The following is a 22,206-nucleotide window of genomic DNA, read 5'->3' on the forward strand; positions in this document are numbered from 1 at the left end:
CAAGTTAAACAGCAGATACCTTTCTTGTGTTTCAACTGTTTTCTGCAAACACATATTTCTTTTTTGAACACTGGTCAAGTGCACTGAGGATACTTGGATAAGATGAATAAAGATGTTTCAGAGAGAAGCCACTTCCTCCCACAGCGTCTCTGTGCAGGTAGAAACAAACCTGTGAGCTCTGTTCTGTTTCATCACTTTATCATCTAGTTTATTAGATTAACAACAGTCCACACTGAACTACAGGGAAACACTTTATTCATCTTTTAGAAGCACAAACAAAGAAAGCAAAGATTAAAGATTGATCTGAATTCTGTCTTAAGTTGATGTCATCAGTTATAAAGCATCCAGTCTTATCTGACATGGAACAAAACAATCGTCTATAATGTCATTCTGCATCATTCTGATTGATCTGATCAGCAGTTTAAATGATCTTCATGCTGTTTAATGTTTCATATTTGCTGTGATATTTGTGATTTGCAGAGAAAACAGGGTGAATGACATCTAAACATTTCATTTCACTTCCAGCACAAACATCATGTTCTTTCTCATATTCAAAAGAAAACAAAGATCATCTGTAATGAGCGAGCAGAGCTTCAGCTGCTGAAGTCTTTCTTTACTAAGCTGCTGTCTGTTTTTATCAGCAAATAATTACACAAACTATTAGGACAAAAGAAAAGAAAAGGCAATTATTCCCAGCAAAAGAGTTTTAAAAGAAGAAAAGAAAAATTTTCTACAGACTGAAAAGGTGCAGGCTGAAACAGCAGCTCACCCTTTTTTACAACGCTCAACTTATTAGAGGTGAAAAAGTCAAACCAAATGACTAATATCTCTAAATATATAATATATAAACTTTACAGAAAACCCAGTGAAACAGAGAAGACCCTGAATGTTACAGAGGAAACAATTATTTTCAGTAAAATAAAGCAGAAGTTTGAAACAACTGACTGAACAGAGTCACTGAGTTATTTAGATACTAAAAGCCTGATTGATCAATACAGACAGACTGAAATCAACATTTTGTCACTTGAAGAAATATTTTATACTCCACACTGGAGCTGACCCAGAGGGATATATCAGCAAATGATCATCAACACAAAATATAAAAAACAAAACATGAAAATATTTAATTAGAACAAATGTATTGTTTTTTTTTATCATAACAGCAACTGGGACACAGTGTCCCACAGTAGCTTCTACAGTGTTTTAGTTGAATGCCACGATCATTTGATTACCAAAATAAAGTAAAATATAAAATCAAATCAGAAACAGCTGGTCTGAGATCAGCTGCGTAGTCAGTGCAGCTCTACATCAACATGATCTGTCTGAGCAAAACAAAAAGTCTGATACTTTAAAGTCTTGTATTCTGCACAAGGTTGTAGTTTCACCAGTCTACTACATCATCACTGTTGCTATGGTTATTATATTAATATACTCTGCTGATGTAAACACCTGACAGCCAATGAGAAGTATTTATGTGGCCATGGTAGGCATCACTGTGTAGTCCACTGCAAAAAATTACAGTGAATGTTTCTTTAAAGTTTCAGTTATTTAAACAAATGTGTGATATGGTACCAAGCGTTTTCTAAAAGTGATATATTTTCTTGGTTCATAAGTTTCTTTATCAAGTGATTTAGCTCTTCTTCATGTGTTTCCTGATGATTTTTCTTTTCCTCCTCAGTTTTCACATTCTTCATTTTATGTTTATGTTCTTCGAGTAAGTTGATGATTTCTTCTATATTTTTTCTCTTTCTGATTACACATTTCACTAAGTTACAAATTTCATCTTGATATTTTTTCTTTAGTTCTTCTTCTTTTTTCTTGTTTTGTTCTTGTTCTTTCTTTAGTTCTTCTTCTTGCTCTTTCTTTAGTTCTTCTTGTTTCTTTTTGTTTTGTTCTTGTTCTTTCTTTAGTTCTTCTTCTTGCTCTTTCTTTAGTTCTTCTTCTTTTTTCTTTAGTTCTTCTACTTTTTTCTTTAGTTCTTCTTCTTTGTGAGATGAAAGTGCCTTTAAGATGTCATATTGTTCATCTTTTTTTGTAATTTCTTTGTCAAATTCTTGCTTCTGAGCTGTAAACTCCTTTCTGTATTTCTCTTTGAATTCATTGAATTCTTCAGCTTTCTCTCTGGCCTCCTCTTCATATGTCTTCTTCTGATTGTCCATTTCTTTCTTATGTTTCTCCTCAATGTCTTTTCTCTCTTTTTCTTCTTGTTCTCTTCTGATTCTGTCCTCTTCCTTTCTTTTCTTTTCATCATTTTTTCTTTCCTGTTCATATTCTTCTTGAAGCTTTCTAAGTCTTCTTTGTTCCTCCTGTTTTCTCTGTTCGTCTTCTTGATATCGGTGGTCCCACCATTCATTTTGTGTTTTCTCCCAGTTCTCTTGTTTTTTTCTCATCTCTTCTCTGCTCTCCTCCAGCTTTCTGTCAATGGTTTCCTTTGTTTCTGACTCTGATCTTATTTTTTTCTCCAAAGCTTCAACCTCTCGTTTCCACTCCTGTCGTTGAATTTCTTCCTGTTGTTTTCTCTTCCTGTCTTCTTCTTCTCTCTTTTCCTGTTCTCTCTTTCTCTTCTCACGTTCCTTATTTATGTTTTCCTCTTTTTCTTCAAGTTGTTTTTCTCTCAGTTTTCTCTCCTTTTCAATTTCTTCTCTCTGTTCTTCCACTCTTATTTTCATCGCCTGCATATTTCTCTCGTATTTTTTTACAAGCTCCTCCCTCTCTCTCTTCCTCTCTTCTTCCTTCTCCTTCAGGATTCTCTCCATTTCTTTCTTTATAGCTGCCTCGGCCTCTTGCAGCATCTCATTGGTGTAGCAGCTGCCTCCATTTTCCTTCACCATGCTGTCAATCTTGGTTATCAGCTCACTGACTTGTGTGCGTTTTTCTTCATCACAGTTATCAAACAGATGGTATCTTCCTCCACAGTCAGAGATCAGCTTCTTAAAGGAATCATCACATTTATTTTCAATGTATTCTTCAATGGAAACTTTCTCACGCTTTAGTTTATCTCCTCCAGTTAAAAGAATGATGGTGAACTTTTCAGCATTCTTCCCAAAGCCTTCCTTGATGAGTTTTAATGCCTCCTTCTCCTCTGGTGTAAATCTGCCAATGTGTAACACAAACAGGAAGACATGTGGTCCTGGAGCCAGAAGACTGATGCATTTCACCATCTCCTCATTAACTTCTTCACGGGACAAAGTTGTGTCAAAAAGACCAAGGGTGTCGACAACAACGACCGGACGACCGTCCACTTCACTCTGTGCTTTCTGACAAAGTTTGGTCACTGATTTTTGACTTGATTCAGCTTTAAACTCGTCTCTTCCTAGAATGGTGTTTCCTGTAGAGCTCTTTCCACTTCCAGTCTTTCCTATCAGCACAATCCTGAGACTCTCTGGGCTCTGCTCCTCATCATCACCTGGGAAAGAAGAAGACCTGGAGTTACTTTCTCAGTAGCTAAAGTGAATATTAAAGACTGTAATGTACAAAATGGTGAGGGACACAATAAAATCATTTCAATTCAAAGTACTTACAAGTGATCTTGTTCTTCTTCATCAGCCTCTCAAGTTCAACTTGTTGCCTGTTGATATATTTCTCTCGTTGTATGAGTTTTTCCATTTGTGCACATGCAAATGTTACAGTTGTATAACAGGATGGTTTAACTTTAGACTGGATATTTTTGTCCACCATGTCCAGCAGCTCTGGGATCTGCTGCTTGTCCTTGATGTTGAGAACAACATCTCTTCCTCCACAGCTCTGACGGAGCTCCTGGATGTCCTTGTTTTCCTTTAGAAAGTTAACAACAGCTGGAGCTGCAGGATCTGACTCCACAGTCAACAGAATCATGGTGAAGTCATCGACTCGAGAGCTGAATGTGTTCTGGATGGTCTCTAACTCTCCCTTGTCTTCATCAGTGAGGGGACCCACAGGTAGGACCAGGATGAAGACATGGACGCCCTCAGGATCACAGAGGGAGATACACCTGAATGATTCCTCCATCACTGCCTCCTGAGGTTTTCCATACAAGGCAGGCAGCTCCACCAGGGAAACCCAACGTCCACACACCTCTCCCTGATGTTTAACACACTCTGATGAGTTGGAGACTGAAAGAAACTCTGTCTGACCTAAAATGGCCTTGGCTGCTGAAGTCTTCCCTGCTCCTCTCCTCCCACACAGAACCAGGTTTAAAGCTGGTTTGATGTGTTCAGACTTTGGTCTGATGGTCTCTTCAGTGAAGGTGAGGAAGGCTCCTCTGTTTTCATGCACAATGTTCTCAATGTCACCCATTAACAATGTGAGGTCATTTTTAAACATCTTGTAGTGTCTTTCTCTACAGTTTTTAAGGAGCTTACTGACAGACTTACGTGTTCCATTCTCCTCATGTGTCACTATGACCATTGAATGTTTAAAAGCATCTTGACCAAACAAACTCAGGATGAACTTCAGTGTTAGTCGGTTCTTCTCTGTGAAATCAGAAACCTTCACTAACAGCAGCAGAACATTTGGTCCAGGAGGACAAAGACTGATGCACCTCCTCATCTCTTCCCTCACTGTCTCCTCAGATAGACTGAACATGTCTGGAGCTTTCACTACTGTTAATGGTTTTCCTCTCCACTCTCCATAGGCAGACATACAATGCTTGATCTGAGACTGGCTTTGGAATGGAAATTTTTCACCCACTAACATAAAGTTACCAAGTTTGGTCTTATCATCCTCACTCTTCCCAAACAGCACAATTCTGAGTGTAGATTCTGTAATATAACATAAAGAGTAAATGTATTAAAAACCGCAGCAAGCATTCAGTCTTTTACAAACTCAAAAAAACCCAAAAAAAAAACCCAAATCTAAAGATTATCACTATTCATCTCTCTGTATAATATTGGGTTCTTTCATAAAAAATATGAGTCCTACATGTTTTGTTTTATGTGTCAATTCTGGAATATATGTTAAGCATAATTGTCACATAATTGTAAAACACATTCTTAAAAATCTGATAATTCTGATTAATATATGTTGTGTAAATCATTTGCTCACCCTGTTTGATTGTGCTTTCAACTGGTGATGAACTGTGTGATGTGCTTCGCTTGAACCCTGTAAAAGAAAGAACCATCAGCTACAGACATCAGATTCATCTTATTGATCTTTATATACAGTACATGATCATTACTCTCATGAATGTACAGCTGGGTAAAGATTTTCCTTTTGTGACTTGATAAAAACATCAAGTGTAATAATGTTTCAACCTAATCATTAAATACATTGATCACATTATCAAAACTGTTTCTCACCAGGAGCTCCAACAGGACCCAAGTCAGAAGTGTTTGTTTCCTGTTGCTTCAAGCTTCGATGATCACCAGATACAGCAGGTACTTCATCTTCAAACACATCACAGCTCTTTTTTACAATTTGATCCAAACAAGTTAACAGCTCTGGAAGTGCACGGTTCCTCAGGTTCATAGATCTGTTTCCACACATTCTGATTAAGTCTGTTAAGTGTGGGTGTTGCGTATAGCTTTTAATGACTCCTGAGCTGTCCTCTCTGGGTGTTGACGTCAGTACCAGTGAATGATCAAATGATTGATCGCTGAAAAGCTCCAGGACTCCACAGAGACTCAGCTTTTGTTTCTCAGTGAAGAATTCACGCTGTAGAACCAGCAGGAACACATGAGGTCCAGGATCAGAGAGTCTCACACAGTTTGTCACATGTTCTGTCAGTTTGTCTTCAGAGATGTAGGGATGCAACAGATCTGGGGTGTTGATGAGAATTATTTCTTTCTCCTCCAACCGTCCTCTGACTGTCAGACAGTGGTCTGGTTCATCCTCAGTGTTGAACTTAGTCTCTCCCAGTATGATGTTCCCCGCTGAACTCCTCAGAGACCAGCTGTTCCCCAGCAGAACAACCCTCAGCTCAGACACTGAAAAGAAAACAATATATCAGAAAAAACTGTTCAGTGTAGACTACGACCATAATAAAAATAATCATATTGGAAATTCCCCCGTGACCCGATCCCGGATAAGCGGATGAAGATGGATGGATGGATGGATGGATATTGGAAATTCACCAGTGATCTGGAAAAATATTATTGTAAATAAACTAATAAACTGAGTTTGTACCCACCAAATACAAACACTGTACACTTTAGATGTTAATATACAGAAGAATAATTCTGACTCAGTTTAGTTTAACTCACTGTTGGGTGGCAGATATTGAAAGCTGCTGCTGCTGCACTTCAGTTGTTTCAGATCAACTGTCACTGTAAGGAAAAAGAACACTGATTCATTCACATGTAATCTTTATGTTATGGGACACTAGTCCTAGAAGGATATATTGCTGATAGGTATTTAGTATTTTTAGTTGAATGTTTTTACTAGTTTAATTCAATCTAGTAAAAACCAAGATCAAGGGATGAGCTTCTGCCTTTGATCCAGACAGAGTGTGCAGGCAAAACTCTGACAAAAGTAACATTCAATTATATTAAATTGCATTTCATTTATATAAATTCACAACATAAGTTATCTGATTGCATTTTTCATATAGAGAGGGTCTAGAGTGTACTCTTTATAATGTTTGATCTGTTTCTGCTTCTTTTGTGCAGTTATCTTGGTCTGCTCTGTCAGTGGTCTGCTTGCCTTATCTGTCTGTCTGTGTTGGTTATGACCTTGGTTTGTCTTTCAGTGGTGTTTATTACAGTTACATTTATTAATTTAGCAAATGTTTGACGCTTCCATCCAAACATTTATTACAATATTTTAATTAATTATTACATTTTTATCCAAAAAATACATTTGAAGAACAACATACAAGCATCAACAAAGCATCAATACAGCACGAGATTTACAGCTAACATATATATACACATACAAGTAAGAGCAGCAAAAAAATACTAGTAAGAGCTGATAGCACGTATGGCATCAATGGGGTAAATACCTAGGGAAAGAAGTAATAGTTAACAAAAAACCGCAATCAATACATTTTAACGGGGTAGAAGAAGAAGGGCACAGGAGGCACATGTTAGAGGTTAGGGGTTAGAGGTGTTATAAGAGGAAGCATTCTCAGAAGAGATGAGTTTTCAAGAGTTTCTTGAAATTAGAGAGGGACGCCCCTGCTCTGATGGCGTGTAGTAGCTTGGCCCACCATCGTGGTCTTATCGTGGTCTTACAGATGAGAATAGGGACTGAGATTGCTTTGTGTGAAGGGATGGAAGAGCCAGGTGGCGTTCGTTGGAGGACCAATTGCCGAGAAGAAATTTACAACATACCAACATAATTTTGTATTGTACTGTAGTTAGATGGGTGCAGACCCAGTAGTCACTCTGTATGCAGCATTAGTGACTTGAATTTGACTCGGGAAGCCACGTGTAGCCAGTTTAGGACACTGATTAATGGAGTGAAATGAGTCCTTTTGGGCTGATCAAAAATCAGACGCGCCGCTGCTTTCTGAAGAGAAGCCATGGGAGCGAATGATCGGCCACACTGATGTGGCGTAGATTGAGAAGAGAACGGGTCCTAGCATCGAGCCTTGGGGCACCCCTGTGTAGAGGCAGCGGGAGGAAGATAACTTTTCTTTGCCACAAAACATTGTAGGAACACCCTATGGGGTACACCCTGGACAGGTCGTCAGTCATATAAATACTTCCCAGATGGTCAGAAGGTGTGGGCGAAAGAGTAATTGCTGGATAGCCCAGTGGGGGTAGCAGAGTTTTCTGGTTTGATCCAGATCTCACTGAGTGCCAAAAGCCCGAGGGATAATATATTAGCATAAACAGTGATAAAGTCAGCTTTGTTGACTGCAGATTGGCAGTTCCATGACACGCTACCTCTTGCCTGCACCAGAGACAACAGGAATAAGATGGTAGCACATGACGTAAGTGCAGTTTTAGCCAGCAGCTTTTATGTGAGAAGATGTGTTAAGAAAACGCTGGTCCTGTCTGTTTCCACCTTGTTTGGAGTCTGTATTATCTGTTATTTTGTTTGCTCTGTTTGTTCTGTGCTTTGTATGTTGTTTCTGCAATTTTCTCTTGTGTTTATTACTACCTGCCTCTGTTTTCTTGTGTCTGGTGGTCCATAGACTGTATAAAACAATGGACGTAATGTTCGTGACACTAGCCGTCGCCATCTTGGTAGCGCGTCACTCCCGGGTAAACCAAAAATGGGCAAAGAGGGAGGTCGTGGGTGGAGCTGAGGTGATTAGTTGCTGAAACCACGCCCACCTAGCTCGACGTGACCGAGTTAGCTCATGCTAAGGAGCTAAAGCTATATGCTACTCTGTGTTGGCAGAAGTAGCTTCAATCCGGGGTTACTCTGGTTGGCATTTGGTAGCTTGTGGCCGCATTTGTTATGATCGATGAGCGCAAAGCAGGAAAGAGCCCAAATGCAAGACACTGAAACTTGCAACATCTAAAACACAGAACAGGTAGTGCAGCAACTGGCAGAACACACATCTACGACAAATGACAATGACCGGACTGGGACTGAACGGAAAAACCAAACATATATACCAGAGATGGGGACTCGAGTTAGAGACTCGTACTCGAGTGCGACTTAAGTCACACACACAGTGAGATTGGTCCTCAAAAGACTTCAGACTCGACGAATGAAGATGAATGAGCGTTTGTTTACTTGCCAAACTTGTGGTGGTCGATAAACGTAATTACTTACGTCCCACTGGCTGCCATCACCTTAATTATTGCTGTTGGCTAGAAAGAGGTTACAGGTTTATTGTTGATCATGTAGCCGTACAGTTTTATTTAGTTATAACGTTACACTGGTTTGAGAGTCTGGTGGTGTGTTGACTTACAGTAGTTTAAGCTGCCATTGATTGCATTGCACATTACAGGGTTGTGCTCTGTAAGTTAAAAACTGGTTACAGGTTTATTGTTGATTATGCAACGTCACAGTTTTATTTACTTAACGTTACACTGGGTTTAAGAATCTGGGGAGTGTTTGACTTACAGTATTTAATAAGCTGTCAATAATTGCATTGCACATTACATGGTGCTCTGTAAATGAAAAACTGGTTACAGGTTTATTGTTGATTATGCAACTTCACAGTTTTATTTAGTTAACTTTACACTGGGTTTGAGAGTCAACAGGGTTTGTTGACTTACAGTAGTTTATAAGGTTATAAGTCATTAATTGTAGACACATTGTACATTAGGCTACATGGTTGTGCTCTAAGTTAAAAACAGACATGTTTATTGTTGATTATGCAGCGTCACAGTTTAATTTAGTTATATAGAGTCCGGGGAGTGTGTTGACTTACAGTATTTAATAAGCCGTCAATAATTGAATTGTACATTACATGGGCGTGCTCTGTAAATGAAAAACAGGTTACAGTTACAGTACACTATGCAGTATTATTAGCAACCTGGATTGAACGCAGCAGGTGATACAACATTCATTATAACCATATTCCAATCATGGTCCGGACCATGATTGGCTCTAAAATGCATGATTGATACGTTAACAATATTACATTTTATACAGCGTTGCACATTCATAATTTACCAGACTAGAATTTCAGTGGATCAACTACAGGAGGCTTTCTGGCGCTGCAGTCTTACTGGTCATAACTGGCAGGAACCGGTTGTCCACCAGTTTCCATCCCCAATCCACTGTGTTCATGTCACCTTCCTTTCCAATCCACACCATGATCTGGAAGTAAACTCTTTGCCAGTGGTATTTGCCTCAGTTGGAGACAGATGTTCTGGGGTAAAAAATGATTTGGCGGTAACACTTTTCTTGCTAAAAAGGTTGTAGCGCAAAAAGGCAAGTGAATCAGTACTCTTTCCGCCAAACAACACTGCCATTGCCTTGGTCCCATAGTCCTCTATGATATTTCTTGCTTGATGTGGGAGCAGAGATACATTTGCACAGGACTGGATGGTTGATTCACCATTCACAAGTTTCTGGGATGCAGTCTGTTTGCCAACACTAAAAATGCGTAGTTACAGTATATCACATCCTGTGCAGCAACTGGGAGCACAAGTCACTACCCAGGACTTTTTTCATCTCACTGATGTTGTACACTTTAGTAGCTTTGGACTTGTCTGAACGAAAATAGAGGCCTCTATTATTCGTCCCAGCATAGTAGAGTAGAAGAATGAGTAAGTCTGTATCCTCCCCTATCAAGGTTGTGGGCTGTTGTTTTGAGGCCTTGACTGCAGCTTTGACAATGTCCACGTCTGCATCACCTGATGCATTAATAACAGTGCATCCCTTCTTCTCCAGCTCCACGGTCATAATATTGATAAGTTCTCGTTTGTTGCATGACCTGGAAAGGAAATCATCCTTTTCTTCCCACAAACTCCCACAGTCTCTGCATTGAAGTTAACGATAGGGTCTCTCTCCACGTCTCTGATGTGTATTCTTTGATGGAAGGACCTTCGCTATAACCATCAAAAATCACTGTTGCTTTACCATAATGGCGTATGGTAAAGTCTGCATATGACTGTGCAATGGCACCGTAACTGTCACCCTTTTTCCATGCCAAGCGGTGAACCAGGGAGCCACCGTCAAGGACATAATGCTCAGTTGGTGAGATGGAGTCCAGGACAGTTTTGTTAGATTTCTTGACTCATTGACTGCCTGCGCTAGTAGGGGCTTGTTGGCTTTATGGAAAATTTCCTTTCCTTTCGAACAGGGCTGCAGGAAATGAGCAGAGCTCATAGCTCATTACATCTTCCAGTGAAAACTGTTCAGTTTTCGACATGATCAGGAACCATTGGAACAGCAAAGCAGGATCAATGGTTCGGTCTTGGGCAAGAAGGGGTTTTGCCCCGTCTTTCTGTTTGAAGGATATTCCAAAAACAGGGTTTCCAATCATATTTTCAATGATCTCATTGCCAACAATCTCAAACTCATGCACATTCACCTCCTCTTTGGCAACAACACCAGTTACAATGTTTCTCAGAGATGGGTCTGGAGAGAATGGTGTGTAAATTCCTTGATCAGAGTGATCTCTCTATTCTTGCTTCTCAGGATTCTCTGTGCTGCTCGCTGATCATGTAGGTGAGGTCATTGAATTCCTGCATGGCGCTGTTGTATTCAGATGTGATGGGTGTAGACATGGTCCACAATGCTCGCATTTCTTCAGTCATTCCACTTCCATGGGTCAAGCTTCCACTGATTTTCAAGGATCGCATCAATGTCTGCACGATGACAAGGTCAGAGCTAAGACCTGCCCAGTACTGGTTGCTGCGGCGGATCACATGGGACCTCTCATTTACATCAGGGTGTCTGGTCTCGAGTTGGCACATTTCTTGGAGGTAGAAATATGCCGATTTCAGGTAGTTGTAGTGCCCAGCGGTGGCAAATATTGGCAGAGAGTCCAACATTGCGCACAAGTGCATCTTCCAAGATCCTGTACGATCTGCTTTGATCAGAGCTTGTGCTGTCTGCAGCATCTTCTGATAGTTTACCCACAGCCGGCTGGTTTTTGACCTTGTGCTAAGGTCTGCCCTCTTCCTGTCCAGCTGTTCAGCATATCTGATGCTGCAGCACACTCCAAATTTGTTTCTTTTGTTACCATGGATGAGTACATCTCTCCAGCTTGGTTCACCAATAATTCAAACTGTGAGTCATCCTCCTGCAGCTCTGACACAACCAGGTGATTGAGACTGTCCACCAGCAAATGTCCACGAAAAGCTCTTTGCACTGACTTTCCAGTCATCATGTGCTGGACGGCATTTGATCCGTCCAGCACATGAACTTCCATAATGTTCCTGATTCCTGTGCCTTCCATCAGTGTGCCTATTGCACCAAGTAGGTTCATAAAAGTATGAAAACCTCCAAGCATTAAGACTATGCTTTTCAGGGGACTACTCTGTGGTGCATCCATAATCATATCTGCTGCTTTCCAGTACAGTGGCTGATCAAACGTAATAATGGGTGGAGTATTGTGTTTGATAGCCAGGCCACATTCAAAATCCAAGGTGGACAAAATACACGTTTTGTGTCCATAGTACAGGTCAGTCACTGGCAGGAACACAACTGATGATTGGCCTGGATGTTCTAGTCCTTGATGGATGATATGCATCATTCCCTGCCACCCTGGGGTTTGTTGTTTGAAGTTCAGTCAGAGCTCCCACAGGACATCAACTGTTCTGTCACAGTTGATCAGTGCTGGGAGGTCGTTGAACAAAATGGTTTGGCGCACATGTTTCGCAAAGCGATATTACATGACTGGGATTTTACTTTGCACTGCAAAATCTAGGTTGGTAATGTGTCTCCTATGAATAATACGGTCCTTTTTTCGCCCTGGAGTGATTGCTGCTATGATTCCCATTCCGTGGAAGGTCCCCTTACCATCAATAGTAAAGATGTTGTGGTCAACATTGTGCCCAGCAAAAAGATGTCATGTCCAGCACATCTATATCATCCGCTAACATATCTGGGGCAACTGAATCTGCTGCATTCTTTTCAAAACGCAAAACTTCCTTGTATGATGAAGCAAATCCCATTCCATTAAGAGTATCCACCAGGAATTGTGACCGATACATATGATGGGCCTGCACTGTAAGGCCAAGTTGTAATGGAGCTAACACAGCACGTGGTCGTGCTGACTGGACAATTGCCTGTCCAATTCCTGCAACCTTTCGGCTTGTCTCCTTACCCACAAATAGACCATTCAAAAGTGTACGGAACAAACGAAAGGGCAGAGTCAAGCTCAAGTGACTTTGTGCTCGGATACTGATCCGTAACGGATGGGACATTGGACTTTATTTGAATGATCGCTTGTTTCTGGGGTTCCTCATCCTTTTCTTGTTCGCTGAAATAAGATCGTAGTATTTGTGATGTCTTCTCTCTCATTGTCATTATGTCATGGAGGCCTTCCCCTTCAGTGAAATGTACATTGTCCTGGTACTGTTCCCTCAATTTTCTCTTGAGGTATTGATTTCCATATGGTTCAGAATCTGGGTTTGTCAGAGATTCCTTCATTTTGTCTCAAAGATATGTAATTGTCAACTGTTCTTCATCATTACTCTCATGGTAAGATCAAACTTTCATGAACGCCTGCTCCTGATCTTCATTTTTGGGCCGGCCAGACTTTCTGCGTCTTGCATCTGGGTCTTTCTGGAACTGTATCGGTATGTTATATCCGTTACAAAAACTAGTACTGCATAAGTGGTGGTGAACACAGTCTGCAGCATGTAGATCCTGGCCATAATACTCAACCTTGCCTTTCACAGTGAAAGCCCATTGATCTACACGATTGTCACAACATTCAAGAATGGACTCTGCGAGCATATCAGTCTTAACACTGCTTGTGTCTTTACTTCCATGTGTTATCGTAGTCCCACAGACAAAGACAATTGGTTTGATTGTCGAAAGGACCAGTTGCTACTCTGGCAGTTCTTTTCTTCTGCTCAGCTTTATTCTCTTGTTGGATTTTAATGTCTTTTTTATTTATGTGCTTCTGTCGACATTTTGAGTGTAGTATTTCACCAGCGGAAATGTGTACATCGTCGCCTCTTTGTACACTGATTCCATCAGCTCCCTTCTGATGAACCTCAACCACATCAGAGCCATCTCTTATGTTTTTACAGCAAATGGGGCAAGTTTCTTGGTTTACAACAACATGACTCATGGTCAAAATTGCTAATCAAGCTAATTCAACAATGTCACTTGCTGAAAATTATGAATTTAGTTTTGTCTGGTTTAGTATAATGCCCCCTTTATATCCAATTTAAGTTACGTTTGGGTGCAATAACTTTTACATTGAATGCCAAGTCTTGTGTTTTAGCAAATAAAAGGGTATGTGTCTAAAAACACATACTGAGTAGGAGTTACATGACATAGGCTAAATCGTTTACATCTCTGGTTCACCACAAACAAAGATACAACCTTACAGTAATCTCCCAAAATCATGTATTCCATAAGTTTGTAATCATGTCAGTGCAATTTAAACAAGTCCAATGGATTCATAGACCCAGAAAACATGGGGTTAGACACCAATATTACTTGGCTAGGTCAAATAATAAAGGATATTTTAATGGCTTCCTGCGCATCTTGGACGCCATCTTGAAAATTACACCTTTCTAGTGGTCAAACTTTGGCAAACTTTTAGTATGTTATTTAGGACACCTAATACAACAAAAACAGCTGAGAAACCTTTTGTTAGAATTTTTTTAGGGTTAGGTGTTTTTTTTTCATAAAAGTAAGTAAAAGTGGTGTGAGAAGTCAAGCGTCCTTCCAAACACCACCAAAACAAAAGAAATGTCCATTGATTTTAGAACGCTGCAATCATCAAATTCTACTTTTATCAATGGGGAGGCTATACAATCTGTTACAAATTACAAATACCGTGGCATTGTGGTCGACCAAGCGCAAATGGGATGTATGGTCTGACCTCAGAAGCACTAAGACACAACTAAAAAACTGTCATCTTTTAATGTCCACAACTTGCTTCAGATGTTTATTGTTCTTTTGTTGAAAGTGTTTTGGCCTTTTGCATCATTTGCTGGTTTGGCAATGCTACTGAGGCACAGAAAAAGTCTGTTACAAATACAGTAACAAAGGCCAGTAAACTATTAGGGATCAACTTACCAAGTATGGAATGTATCTATAGGGAAAGAATGATGAACAAAGCAAAAACCATTGTGGGAGACAAGAGGCACTCCCTTGTCCCTTCATTTGAGCTGCTGCCATCTGGGCGACAATATTGCCTCCCTCTGTTTCCCTAAAATAGATCTAAATCTTCATTTGTGCCTCAAGCAATTATGTTTTTAAACAGGTAAGGCACATATATAGCCAAAATAGGCAGGATGCTTAGCTGGTCTGGTCTTCCTAATTTAATCTGTAGTAAGGTGTGGGGTTTGGGAAATTATGTGTTATGTGTTTGTATCTATGTATGTGTTTACCAGTATGTTTGAAGTTTCTCTCTGTGTGCGTATGATGTAATGCCTACTTCATTGTTCTGCAAACTAATTTCCCTACAGGGACAAATAAAGAGATTGATTGATTATTTATTAGGCAAGTTTCATTACCAAAGGTAAAATGGGCAAAAAAAGAGATTTAATTGACATTGTAAAGTAAAAAATTGGGTGCAACACTCTTGAATTGTGTTGTAGCTCTCACACTTTAGTTGTCTTCGCTCTTTATTATTTCTTCGTTCCAACTTCAAAATGTACATCCTGTTCAGGAGATTTATGCTATTACTTTTGTTGCTGATATCTGTAATGGTTAATTTTATATTAATAGTTTAACGTGAAAAAATGTTATGGGTTTCTTTCTTCCTACCTACTCAACTTTAAGAGCTAAATGCTCCGGCATATGTGCAGCTACAGACTCCATTTGAGCTGTAGGTTGCAGAGAAGATGTTGATCTTTCAAAGTTGTATTTAGTGTTTGCTAACAGTGGACGTTTAATTTTTTATCTCTGATCCTTAATTGATGGAAAGTCTCAGTCATCTCTCATTCACTCCCTGTTGTAGCTGCAGCCTGAGGTCTTCCCCTGTCACTAATTCTTTAACTTGTATCTTCCTCCCTGTTTGGAGTTTGGACACAAGATGTATATTTTTATGCTCAGCAACTCAAGCACTAACTAAAAAGTCCTAAATGATAGCTGAAAAGATTTTTTCAAGCAAATACACTTTTTGTATCAACAAAGGATCACATTATCTCTGTACTAGCAAGCTTGCGGGTGGTGCAGTTAGTTAGACTTCAGACCATGAAGTAGCACCTCTTATTCCAGTTGTGAATTCGAATCCCACAACCTGTAGCAGTGATAATTTGTTTCAACTTTAAACACCTGCAAGGTGTTTGAACTTTGAACTTTATCTATGATAACAAAAAACTAAAGATGTCTTCTAACTTAAAACACCAAAATAGTAGCTGAAAAGCTTTTTTTTTTAAGCAAACGCACTTTACCATTAGATGTGTCCCTCTATAGCTTGCTTGCTTAGAGTGCTGGTTTCCCAAGCATCTGTTTTCGTTCAGACCCAGGTTCAAATCCCAACACCTATGTGGGGACTGTCTTGCAGTGGTCGGTTTTAAATGTGTATGTTGTTAGTCTTTCTAAATGCAGTAATTGTATACATGGAATAAGATTAGTCGCTTTCTATGTCTTCATGTTATTTCGCAACACTGAACTATAACGTCACAGAAAATATAAGCACAATCAAAACAGTGCTCTGCCACACATTTGTGGTCATAGATTGACCTCTATTGATGCTTTGAAGCATAACATGCATTCAGTTCCCACTGACTTGCTGTGGTATTTTTAAATTTGTATCTTAGTCTTTCTAAATGCAATCAATGTTTACCTGGATATCAGTGTTTCCTTGAAATAGTTGATAGCTCTATATATTTTATTCAACAACAGTGGACTGGCGCTCAAATACTTCCAATCCTTCGGTACCAGGAAGGTGACGCTTTGGACCCGAAGACTCTGCGGGCTCCTGTTTTCACCTACAACCCCATCACCAAGGTGGAAGGCTTCTCGGACCAGGGTTTCAGCCTGGGCCTCCGTTGGAACTCAACCTCACGGCGTTCTTCGGTGTAAAGCCAGTTCAGGCGGTGACTGCATGGCGCCCCCTTCTGGCCTCTTCAGGATCACAGTAGGTAGCCTGTATCACTGACAGAGCCCACCAATTCACCGTCCAGAACTCGGCCTTTGCCAACAACACGGCACCGATTGCTTCCTCTTTCCCAAAGCTGGCAGCTAACTCCACCACCATGACGGAGGAAGACAAGGAGGAAATAACCAAAGGGGCCAGCGCACAGCTCACAGAGTGTGCCACTACGGCCATCACTCTGACGAGCTCTTCGGTCCTCATTTCCGGACCCTGGTCGACACGATGTGGTCTAACGCCCAGGAGGCAGAGAGCATCAGGCATCACTTCGGCTGGTCCAAGCCTTCCTCCCGCCCATCCCGTTCTCCAGCTTGCCGAAGAAGGACCGCCAGCGCCATGGTCGGCTTGAGGCAGCTGCAGACACACTGTTCCCCGGCCTACTGTCCGCTCCCCTCGGTAACAGGGAAGAGCGACACGCCTAGCTGTCATGCTAACTCACACGGTCTTGCTACGCAGGACGATGCTTCCCCCCTCTAAGTAGTGCAGCCCTCTAAGTAGTGGGCCTCACTGGGGCTTGGTTCTCAGTCCTGAAGAAAAGGCACTATGGGAGCTGAAGGCTGGGTCTCACACTGTGGGTGGGCGTAGACAAGTTTTATCAGTGCCGCGCATGCGCGCATAGGGGGATTACCCAATAGCGATGGCCCTAGAGGGCTCTGCCTATACGCATAGAATCTGGAGTTACAATATGTAACTATTGTTCTTTGTGTTTGCACTGTTTATATTCTGACTGGACTCACCGGGTGTTGCAGTTGTCTGTGCTGGAAACAACACAGGAAACTCAACAGGAGACCAGCAAGAAATCTGAATAACAGGCAAAATAAGTAAAAATGAGGTTTACTTCTTCGTATATCAAAAACAAAGCATTAAATAAAAGAGCAACTTTTCTTATTAATTGAGTAACTAAACTGTCATGGTCATAGCATAGCTTCTCCCTGTCCATTTGTTTTCCTGTCTGTGTAGGAGTTGCTCTTCAGGTGTTGTTGCTCTTCAGGTGTTTTGTATGATGTCTAACTATGTTACCTTGTACTTTGTGATGACCTGCTGGGGGCTATAGATGGAAAATAGCCTTGGGGCTAATTCTGGAATATTTACATTGCTGAAAAGCGTCCATTGATATGCACAAAAAAAATAAATAAATAAGGTGTGGCATCCTCTCCTTCCCTTGCTGTCTATCCTCACATATACACCTACATAACATCCAGTAATCAGCAACAGAAGTACTTTGATTGTGAGAACACTAATACTATGGTACTACGCAACGGCCAGCTCAGTGTTTTTGTGCATTTTGAGTTCTCTGAATTTACATCTGTGACTAAACCCTCTGTTGTCCATGTGCTCAGATTCATCAGTTCTCTGTGGTCCTTGCCTCCTTGTCTCACTCTGCACCCAGTATGCTGTACCACCAGTAACTACCAGCTCTGATTTCCACGACTTAATCCGGCAACAATGACTGCTCACATTATTATAATAAAACTGCTTGTTGAACTTGACAGTCTTGAGTTGAGTTGTGCTCTAGGATTCAGAAACCTCTCTAACTTCAACACTAAAGGTCTGACTGTGTGTGTGGGTGGACTAACTGGACTAACTTGTTCTCTGTAAAACTTTCATAAAATGGAGGAGTTATATAAAACAGGTAGGCTGTAAGATAACAATGCCTATGAGTAAACTTAATTTATTTGATTAATTAATTAACTTTCTCGTTCTGTTTAACCAGTGAAATCTGAAATGGCGGCTTTTCCCATTTTTAGCCTCTTTTCACTGGTTTCCACTTTGTTTTAGATTTAAAGAATTCTGTCATTACTTTTACGGCTCCTCACGGCCTCAATATTTAATCCTGACTGCTGATGTCAGTTAAGTTTCTGCGCATTACCAACATACAGCATTTACTGTATTTGTTTTATGAATTTTAGTTGACTTAATTTACCTGCTGAAACTCTTGCACTTATTGACACTGTATTTTTTCTTTGTATTTAATCCTTAAGTATCTGAATTGGGGGAGGCCTGGACAACAACACTATACATGTTCTTCCTCATATCTAAAATGATGACCATGACATCTAAAGAACTCAAACCAATTTCTGTGAAATCTTGTCCTATTAAAGTGGTGGAACATGAAGTCTGTGTACAGGATGTCTTTCGTTATTACAAAAAATACAATTATAAACACTATAATTGAAAACCATACAACTATAAATGTTAGTTCTGTAGCACTGAGAGGGACAAGCTGTTAAGATGACTTGAATCCCTGCATTATTCCTTAATGAGAATGTAAACAACCTGACATAGCTGAAAGTCAGCACATAAAACAAAAAACTGATTATTTCTGTTTGCACTGTGTGACTGGACTCACCAGATGTTGCAGTTGTCAAAGTGTATCTGCTGGAAACATCACAGGAAAGATATCTAAATATAAGGCAAAATAAATAAAAATTAGGTTTACTTCTGTATATTAAAAAATACATTAAAGAGCAAATTTTCTCACTAATTCCGTAACTGAACATCTGTGTATGTGTGTGTGTGTGTGTGTGTGTGTGTGTGTGGATTAACTGGACTAATGTGTTTTCTGTAAAATAGAGGACTTAAATAAAACATGTAAAACACGTAGGCTGAAAGTTGTAGTTAACTTGAAATAAAGGAGGACAATGTTCCTGTAAAAGTTGTAAAACCAAATTTGAGTTAACTTTGGCTTTAATTAGAGTTATTTAAATACTCTTTCTGGCTGCATTTAACCACTGAACTCTGACATGTTTAATCCTGTTTTAGCCTCTTGACACTGGCACCCAGTATGTTTTAGAACAGATTTTAAGATTTTGCTGGTTACTTTTAAGGTCACTTCATGGCCTCTCTCCCTGCTGTATCTTTGAACTCTTAGTACCATACATATACACTGAGATCCTTGGGAAAGTCTGTTGCTGAAAACTAAAGGAAAACTGAGTCAGTGATCTCATTTAAGCTCCTTAAAACTTATTTTTATTAATCATGGGGACTTTCCTGATTTTACATGAGTTTTGGACTGGAAAAATCTTTTCTTGTCTTTTTCTGTTCTTTTCTTTCTGCCGTTTTAGTGAAGCACCTTGCAAGGTGGATTTTGAAAAGTGCTCTATAAAAGATTATACTTATTTAAATGTTGACGATCTGAGATAAAACAGTAACGATATATATTTGTCACAGAAAAGTATTGAAAACATTCAGATTAAACATTGAATGAGAAACCACCTGGTCCTATCATTTCAGATGAGTCAAAAAAATGAAAATCTTTTCTTGCAGACTGTTTGATACCAGTAAATTTCTGCTGAACACCTGAGCACATGTAGCACATTTTCCTGAAATCACAGTTAATTATCTGAAACTGTGTTTTTCTTTCTGTCAGTACAAATATGAAGTTTTCGTTGGGTTCACTCACCTGAAGGTCTTGCTGTCTTCACACCAAGATGATTAAAGAGATTAAAGTGAAAGTGAAGAAGGTTCAAGAAAAAAAGTAAGACGTCAGAAAAGGATCACATGAGACAGGACAAAAGAAATGTGTTTTTACATGTGAATGACTCAAAAGGTGAGCTATATTTAAAATAAAGGTTGGAAAAAATAGATTCGTATTTATAAAAAATGATTTTTGAACTCATCTCTAAACTAAATTTTAAATACTGTGAAATGAGTTTCAAACTATTTTTCAACATTTTGATTTATTTGAAGTTATTCAAATATAAGTTATTCAGTTTGTTTTCTTTATATTTTAACCTGAATTATCTGAAGTGGCTGCAGGCTAATAAACAACATGTCAGAAAATTAGCTACATGTTCTGTCTCTGAACTGTGACTATCTTTCATCAGAACATTGGAAGAACTCAAAAACATGTCCATGAAATCATGACAGAGGCGAGGAAGATTCACATCAAAATGCCGTCACACTATAGTGGTGGAACATAGTCTTGATATTTTTTGATGCGACTGTCTTCACCAAAAAAATGACCTGCAAAACATTGTCGGTTGGTTGGTTGATGGGTTAGATGGACGGATAGAGATTTTTTTAGGCTTTCACCCAGGAGACCAGTGTTTGATTCCCGTGTGAAACAACATTGATTTATGTTTTTATTGAAGTTACGTAGGTTGTGTAACTTACGTAAGTGACGTATTAGTTGCGTTTACTACGTTGGCTTCATAGTGTTAGTGTTAGTGTTAGGTAGTTACGTTAGCTAGCCAAAGTGTGTAGCTAGCTATGTGAAGTGTTTAAAGCAATGACAGTCTCCCGTAGCCCCTTACACTTACCCTAACCTTCACCGGGATACGTGCCTAAACCTAAGTTAGTGATTCTATGTACATGTTGCTGCAGTCTCCACATAGGTCTAGTCAGTGAAACAGAGTTCAAAATTGCTGTTTTGGGAGGCCTGGATAAACACCTACGGTAGGGGTGCTAATTTAGGAAACACTCATATGGATCATGTTTGGAGGAATGAATAAAGCTACCTATGTTGTTTTTGTTTAGGTTGGGAGACTTGTTGGTTATGATGATGATGGTTTTGCTCAACTGTCATTGTCAAGAATGGTATCTATCATGTTGTGATGTAAATATCCATTTAGACAGGGATTCCAGTAAGCTTCACTTGGTGGTTTATATTTTTATTTTATTTTATTGTGGTCTCAAGTCAAGTGCAAAGTATTTAGCAAATGAAGATTCTAGAAAATTTCAAATATAAAATAATAAACTACGTACAAAGCTCTTCAAATTATCATAAGAAAACAAGGACAAATAGAAAGACTAGGCCTTAGCCTATAGGACTCTATCCCTTTTTGGGCCAATGCTGCACTCTTGAGAGGAGCCTCTACCCCAGGCTTTATAGGGCAGAACAGGGATGGTTGTAACATGGGTCACTTGTAACACATCCAATTTCTCCAATCAGGAATCATATGATTCACTTTGCACATGCTCAGTTCAGTCCTTATTCCACATCAGAGTAGGCAGAAAAGTAGGCAGGCACAGCCAAGTTTAGAATGAAAAAATAATTTTGAGGTAAGAAAGGTTTTTTTTTACTTAATTTATTTTTGTTGTTGCATTGCCTTCTTTGTAGTTAAATCATGTATATTGTGTGTCTACATTTTTAATGTAGGTTGTTATGTTTAGCTGTAAGGTTAGCTAGGTATACAAATGTTACAACCTACCCCAAGAAAATGTTTAATTGTATTTATATATTTCTTTGAATTTCAAAATGTAGCCATGTTTCCAAGTAATTGTCAAACAAACTTTTGAAGCGTCGCAAAAAAGAAAATAGGAATTAGGCATGTTTCCATCTTCTGCTTTGGATCAATTAAACCAGGCTACGCAAAGCGTAGTTTCGTTAGAAGTAAAACCACATACCTGGGAGAGACAGTGTACACGCGGATTCTGGGAGGTCATAGCACCAGATCACCACAGTAACAAACACACGTAACATGGGAGCAACTGCAAGCTATGACCAGACACCGACTGAAGGAACAGACAACCATATATACACGGGCTAATAAGCAGGGCGGGAGCGCAACAGGTGATGGGGATCAGGGAAATCAAGCACGACACACACAGGCAGGCAGAGTGACTAACAGGGAACAGACAGAACCAAACAAATGCAGAAACAAAGACTGATTAGAGAAAAACTAAACACAGCAGGAAACAAG

General features: G+C 39.7%; 1 protein-coding gene across 2 annotated transcripts; it reads right to left on the minus strand.

The window, feature by feature from the left end:
- Positions 1-238: 238 nt before the first annotated feature.
- Positions 239-20,017, minus strand: LOC119891515. Of its 2 annotated transcripts, XM_038703220.1 has the most exons (8): positions 19,965-20,017; positions 18,912-18,964; positions 17,299-17,362; positions 6,180-6,242; positions 5,277-5,903; positions 5,023-5,079; positions 3,522-4,739; positions 239-3,406 (listed from the first exon to the last, which is right to left on the minus strand). In XM_038703220.1, coding segments are annotated over exons 4-8 (3,765 nt in total). In that variant the 5' UTR covers positions 6,181-6,242; positions 17,299-17,362; positions 18,912-18,964; positions 19,965-20,017; the 3' UTR covers positions 239-1,544. The 2 variants fall into 2 exon arrangements, with proteins under 2 accessions (XP_038559148.1, XP_038559149.1); XM_038703221.1 differs by lacking the exon at positions 17,299-17,362 and having other exon boundaries at positions 19,965-20,004.
- Between the last annotated feature and the right edge of the window lie 2,189 nt (positions 20,018-22,206).

This window comes from Micropterus salmoides, unplaced genomic scaffold (genome assembly GCF_014851395.1).
Source record: "Micropterus salmoides isolate LMB-PRFRI ecotype aquatic unplaced genomic scaffold, ASM1485139v1 Ms_hic_scaffold_7, whole genome shotgun sequence".
In the NCBI taxonomy this organism is placed as follows: domain Eukaryota; kingdom Metazoa; phylum Chordata; class Actinopteri; order Centrarchiformes; family Centrarchidae; genus Micropterus; species Micropterus salmoides.